At 43.6% G+C, this 6,885-nt stretch overlaps 1 protein-coding gene across 1 annotated transcript; it reads right to left on the bottom strand.

The window, feature by feature from the left end:
• Positions 1–5,295, bottom strand: cdx1b (caudal type homeobox 1 b; the record flags this gene model as incomplete). Its single annotated transcript, XM_083772239.1, has 3 exons — positions 1–246; positions 535–683; positions 4,827–5,295. The coding sequence occupies 3 exons, from the start codon at positions 5,293–5,295 to the stop codon at positions 1–3; spliced, it is 864 nt and encodes a 287-aa protein (XP_083628365.1).
• Positions 5,296–6,885: the final 1,590 nt, after the last annotated feature.

Here is a 6,885-nt window from a genome sequence, read left to right as displayed (position 1 = left end):
TCAGTACTCCTCTTTGATGTTCATGGGCATAGAGGAGGGGGACACCAGCCCGCTGCTGCTCGTCACCATGGCCACGTTGTTGCCGTTGCCGTGCAGACTACCTCCACCGTTACTGCTGCTGCCGTTGCCGTTGTTTTGGTTGCCGTGGGGAGGAGTTGGGGTGGTCGTGGAGGACGCAGGCTGTTGCAGCTTCTTCTTGTTAACCTTCCTCTCCTTAGCCCTGCGGTTCTGGAACCAGATTTTCACCTGAGAGAGAGAGAGAGAGAGAGAGAGAGAGAAAGAGAGAATGTGAGGTCAGTATAATTGATAATTGTCAAACTTTTGAATTTCAAAGACCCCCATATAACTCTGAGAGATTTGTTCACAGTTAGAGACCTGTAAACCTGTGACTCATTTGGTTCAGAGTTACAGATAGGCCATTTAGAACCCCCTTACAGAACCCTGAGCGTCCCTGGACCTCACTTTGAAAACCACTGTCCTATTATATAATTTGCTGTGGTGACTGTGACTGTTGTAGATTGTGTGGTACCGTACCTGTCTCTCGGATAGGCTGAGCGAGGCAGCCAGCTCGGCCTTTCTCCTGATTGTGATGTATCGGCTGTAGTGGAACTCCTTCTCCAACTCCAAGCGCTGGTGGTCAGTGTACACCACGCGGTACTTGTCCTTGGTCCGTGTTTTACCATCTACAGCGCACAGAGAGAGAGAACAACCGGTTATGATCGAATGGTATCCAAACCATGAGGTCAGGGTAATGTTGTCACTTGGTAGGAGTCTCTTACTAAAGAGTAATAAATCCAAGGTACTTCATAGTCTCTTAAATCAAACCACCCCTGAATACGCAAATATGTTGATGAAGCACATACAGTCGCGGTGTTTATATGCTTGTAAACTATATCCACATTACGTGCCCTCCCTTACATAATAATTTTAGTTTTGTAACCTCCCTGTCTGCATGTAACTGTTTGCCATTCAAATAGACATTCTCGTCACCTGCAGGTACGGATTTGCATGCAGATAAGAGGTACAGTACAAATGTAAGAAGTGCACTCAGGAGGATACAAATGTACACCCTTACAGGTCCATTTGAACACTCTCTTGAACACTGAACTGTGTATCATTCACAGTACTTAACGAGTAGAAAGACACTGCACACAATAAAGCCTGCCTGGTTTAAATCGAGGCAGACAATTCATTGAGAAATTAGCAACACAGGCATCAATGAATTCACGTTGTGAAGAACAGATCCATCCATACACACAAATGCATGCATTCATGATATATCCATCCTGTAGATCAGCTACAGAAGTGAGGATTGTAGCCTGTGTAAGAGGCACACGCACGCACGCACGCACGCACACACACACACACACACACACACACACACACACACACACACACACACACACGCACACACACACACACACACACACACACACACACACACACACACACACACACACACACACACACACACACACTCACACTCACACTCACACACATTACCGCCCTCTTCTCTAGCTGAATGAAACCTCAAACATTTTAGTTTCGGAGAACATCTGTCAAAACTCCAGGTTTTCTGCTTCATTTGCCATGGGGGCAGAAACTCTCGACCACAAGCACACAGAGACATGGCCCCGCCGTCACTGCAACTAAGAATCTGTTCTTAATTGACTTGTCTGGTCAATAAATAAATGGTTCGGAGAGGGGGAGTCTTGCACTAATGAAGGACCGTAAATCAAAAAACACTTTTCTCCGTCCATGGTCACAGGGACAGAGGGATGGGGAGGGACCCGCCTCACACCTGCTTCGCTCTGAACATCCTGACATGCACACACACACACACACACGCACACACACACACTTCATCACACACTATGGAGTCGCAGACCGACAGTAGATTAGCAAGCTCACAAGAGTCACAGTGCCTTTATGCGTTGTGAGCTTGTAGATCTGCTAATTTCCCACACGTTCCTTAATGACCATTTTTTGTGTTGTTGACACAGCGCAGGCCCTCCTGCTCACTATGGACTGAAATGGAAGGGAGAGTGAAGCCGTATTGACTAACATGTTAATAAGACCTTCTTAACTGATCTGGGAGAATGAATGTAAAAAGACAAAGACTGAGTCTATATATGTATATCAATATATCTATATCTATAACGATACGGTATATATACCTGTAGATAGATATACCAGATCATTTTATTCCAGTCAATATTCGACTGCAGCTGGATGCCAACTCCTCTCAAAGACAAAACAATATGATGAAATGAGTAAGTGCAGTGTTTGGAGAAAAGACATCTAAGGCCACATAATGTCTGCGAACACCACGGGTTATTGGTGCAATCACCATATAATAGATCAGCCGACTGGCCTACTTTGATTTACACAACATAATTAGCACATTTTTAACCCCATCATAACAGGCAACCATATACTATGGAAACAATATGCTCCGAGATGCTCCCACATTTGTTTTTGTTTTGGATGAACTTGTGGTTGTGAGTTTGCTATAAGATAGCCTATACTGAAATTAAAGAATAGCCTAGATGTTGAATTCCTAGATAAAAAATATCAAGTCAGAATGAGAGAAAGAAAGAAAGAAATAAAGAAAGAAAGAAAGAAAGAAAGAAAGAAAGAAAGAAAGAAAGAAAGAAAGAAAGAAAGAAAGAAAGAAAGAAAGAAAGAAAGAAAGAAAAAGCTTCCACTACTTCTGCTCAAATATAGCTGCATTACTGTATAAAAGCTCTTTAAACATTCCTGGTCTTAAATCAATGACACGTTTTTGCCAAGACCTTGGTCTTGCAGTTACTATAGGCCTACCGAAATGCGTTTTGTGTAAAGGGAAATGTTTTGTATTATGTAGCTATTAGCTACATAATACATTAGCTATATAATTGCCCGGTAGCCTATACAAAACTCAAGGCAAATATTGGGAAAATGGTCATTTAAACTAAAGATATAGAAAAGCACAGGCATGAATACAGTGCACTGGGAACGGCGAAGGGTCAGAGGGGGGCAACGGGGCTACTACACATCAAAGTGATCGGAACAATCTTGTAGTCTCCGCCTAGGGACAAGAAGAAAACAAAGAATGACAACTCCGGCTACAAGCATCCCCAACGCGCCCGGAGTCATATCAACAGTGGGCGCAACAGCATTCATTTACATAACAACAGCATCAAACCAGTACAGACGAACGTCTTCAAACGAAGCGCTGCGTTTGATCCCTGTCGTATTTCTAACATCGGGAAATCGGGAAAGTTACATGACAAGCCAAGGCATGCCATATACCACACACAGGTTGTGGATATTTGTGGAATCTACAAGTTTATCATAACGAATAGCCATTGCAGTTCTGAACAGAACAGCATACTAGACATATAGCTATAGCCTACTATTGTATTTAAATAACATATTTTAATAATATGTCACATTACATTTAGCTTGCGTTTTTATCAAGAGAGCGTGCAACAATTTAAATCAAATAAAAATCCTCAACTTCCAACGGGGAGCGCAAGGTTCAAAGCCACGCAGCACCAAAACAGCACAAAAAAATGTATTCTGTATAAGAAATAATTATTTATATTCCCGAGTCACCCTGCACACTCCAGCCACCCCCCGTGCGTTATATTGCATATAATATAAGGACATACGAGGATGGAATATAATAATAAATTAATTGTCATTATAGGCTTTGACCTTGTATCATTTTTAAAAAATGTGCGCAACGTTCAATTTAAGTCACCATATGAGTGATAAATTAGCCTATACCTGCCTCCAATTAAGGGTCATAAGTGATCAACCAATTTGTTTAATAGACCTGCTATGCCGTACAAGTTTAATTGTTTTATATAGCTATTATTATGATCGTTTTTACGATGTTATAGTCTTGCATGTCAGCTATCACTAACAATGCATGGTGTGGGAAAGACAATTAAAGACAATTTATTACCCACTTAAGATCGTCAATCTAAAATATTGTTTTATTGCATATTAAACGACCTGCGTTATGAAGGTATATGAATAGCACTCTAATAGCCTATAAACCAGACTTCGGCAAGGCGCTCTATTTATGACAATAATTCAACACTTAATAGTGGGACATTGATTTATATTGTTATAAGCATCGGGCAGTTCCAGGGCATGGCCAGTGCTTGCATCTCCATTTTTCCTTATCGGTTTACATAAGACATAACATTGCTATAGAAAATGAATCAATAGACTACTGTCAGACAACAGAATGTCAGTAATATGTTGTGTGATTCACTGTTCTATTAAATAGCTATAAAAAGTATTTCCTCAAAATGTTAGCTATACTAACAGGTGCGCACTGAACGGACACATGCTATAGTCACTATAGTCAGGCTACTCTTTTTTTATCTCCATTATGAGGCAAATGTCAATTCAAAAACTGACCGATATATTTCACTGAAATACATTTGAATATCAAGGCCACCACAATCTTACAATGCAATATTGCTGCATGTAGCAGGCGTACTTGTGGCGCACAGGAGGAATTGTGGACCAGTTTGTAATGAATGGGAAGGTTCCCGGCATGTCCTTAATTGAGCAATAAGACACTTAACCTCTTCTGCGGCTGCTCCCGATGAGCAGGTTAGTTCCTTAATTGGGTAAAATTTTGGCCAAATTACAATAAATGCAGACCATTACCAATTATACAGTTACTTATAAGTTGAGGAACTTATACAAAGGGACCCCGTTTGAGACTACATGGACTACCAAATAGCAATCTGACTGCAGGCAAATGCAGCCTAGAGTAATAATATTAAAAGTCCCACGAACGTGACATAATTGGCACTTACTTGTGATGGTGGGGGGGACACTGCTTCGTCGGATCCAGTCGTAGGGGTTCCTCCGCTGCGGCGAATTGGGCGACAGCTGCCCGACTTGAGGGTTGAGGGAAGCGGGGAGAAGGGGCGGCTGTCCGGGGAAGTCCGGCGGACTGAAGCCGAGGGCAGCGCCCACGGCGGCCGGGTTAGACGCGGGCCCGCCGCCGCCGGCCGTGCCCACGGGGTGCCCGTAGTGCGACGACCAGTCGTCCCGAGGCGGCGGAGGGGGATACGCGTGGGGGCTCCAGCCGCCGTTCTGACCCGAGTGCGGGTCGTTGTTGATGCCGGGGACGTGGTGGTGGTGGTAGCTGGCGAAGTCCGAGTACTGGGGCGGCGCGGGGACGAAGTTCTGGGGGTTGATGTTGAGGCTCGGGTGCCGCGACACGGGGTTCTGGTGGTGGTACATGCTGGAGTCTTTGTCCAAAATGTAACTCATGTACATCTTTCCAGGTGATAAGGGGACGCCCTGCGCATAGTGTGCCTCCAGTGTGCCTCTCTCTCTCTCTCTCTTTCACTCTCTCTCTCTGTCTCTGTCTCTCTCTCTCTCTCAGTCTCACACACACCTCGAGTCTGTCTGGCTGTCAGGACTGGCTTGTGGCGGAGTGGTTCTGCCTGCGTGTGACTGTCAGTGTGTGTGCGAGTAGTCTATCTTTCTCCCTCTCTCTCCCTATCTCTGACTCTACCTGCCCCAAAGCAAAGCCACACCTGCGCTCTCTCTCTCTCCCGGTTAACTCCAGTTAAAAGAGTGTTGCTGTGACGCGGGGCGTTTTATTGCACTCATCTCCCTCCCTCCATATATCTCTTTCCCTCCCTCGCTCTCTTCTCCTCCCACTTCCCCCGCCGCCTTCACTGTAGGCCTAAACCTCTCTATCTCTATCTCGATTTTAGTCGACGTCGTTATACTGGACGTATATTCGTTCTCTATTTTGAATCATGATCCCCTGTCATTAAATGTATATTCCTCAATTCCAATTCCTCGTCTATAATAATATCCCCTTTCACCCCCTGTTCCATTCGTTTGTTCATCTTTCTCACCTCAATATTCCCATCCCATGAATGTATTCTCGCGCCCCTTCCTTGGCATTTTCACTAATACTATCTTGGGTCTATTTGCATGAAGACTCCTGTCTGCATTTCAAAGGGTTCCACCAAAGGCACCCGAATGTTACAAATCACAATAAAAAATGCTCGCGCCAGATCATGCGCCGACAGCCAGCCTAGACTATGCGCTGAGAATACAATGCCCACATCCACATTCAATCGAGTTGGTCTATATCACCCAGGATAGACTCTGTGCGTAAATTAGCTAATTATTTTTTACCAAGTTTTAAACCAACCAAATTAAATTATTCTTTATCATCTCAGATCTCAGGCAACAAATATACATGCAAGTCAGCTGCACTGTGCAGCCTAGGCCTATTTGACAGGCCGATGGGTCTCGGCTGGCTATATAGCGTGCACACTTTTGCGCAGGTGAATGCATCAGCCTATACATTATTTATTCATTTAAGCGACAATCCTTTAAACGTGAATGAACAGTGGAAGTCAAAGCAACATTGTCAGCATGAAGGCTAGTTTTTGCAGAGTCCATGCAGTTTCAAGTATATAGGCCCTGCACTGGCTATATACACACATCTCACCCGATTCAAATTATTATTGCTTATATAATAATTTAGACATTGCACAAACTTAAACGTAAAGAAAATACTACATGTGATAGAAAACGTGAGTTTACATTTGCAATGTGTCAATTGGAATAGAAAATAATAAACGAAATAATAATAATAATATCGAAATAATAATAATAATAATAATAATAATCATCATCATCATCATAGTGTCAGCATGCAATAGCCTGATAATGATTCTTCAAATTCAACTTAAAATTTCGGACTGCTTCCCTTCCCTAACCCCCCCCCCCCCCCCCCACACACACACACACACACACACACACGCGCGCATTCTATATCTATGGTGGGTGGCGGAGGAAGTAGCGAGGAGAGTAGGCTATATTGCGGTCGTTGTAAACATG

This window comes from Protomyctophum parallelum, assembly GCF_964188405.1.
Source record: "Protomyctophum parallelum genome assembly, chromosome: 1".
In the NCBI taxonomy this organism is placed as follows: domain Eukaryota; kingdom Metazoa; phylum Chordata; class Actinopteri; order Myctophiformes; family Myctophidae; genus Protomyctophum; species Protomyctophum parallelum.
This window is presented reverse-complemented; position numbering and strand designations above follow the sequence as displayed.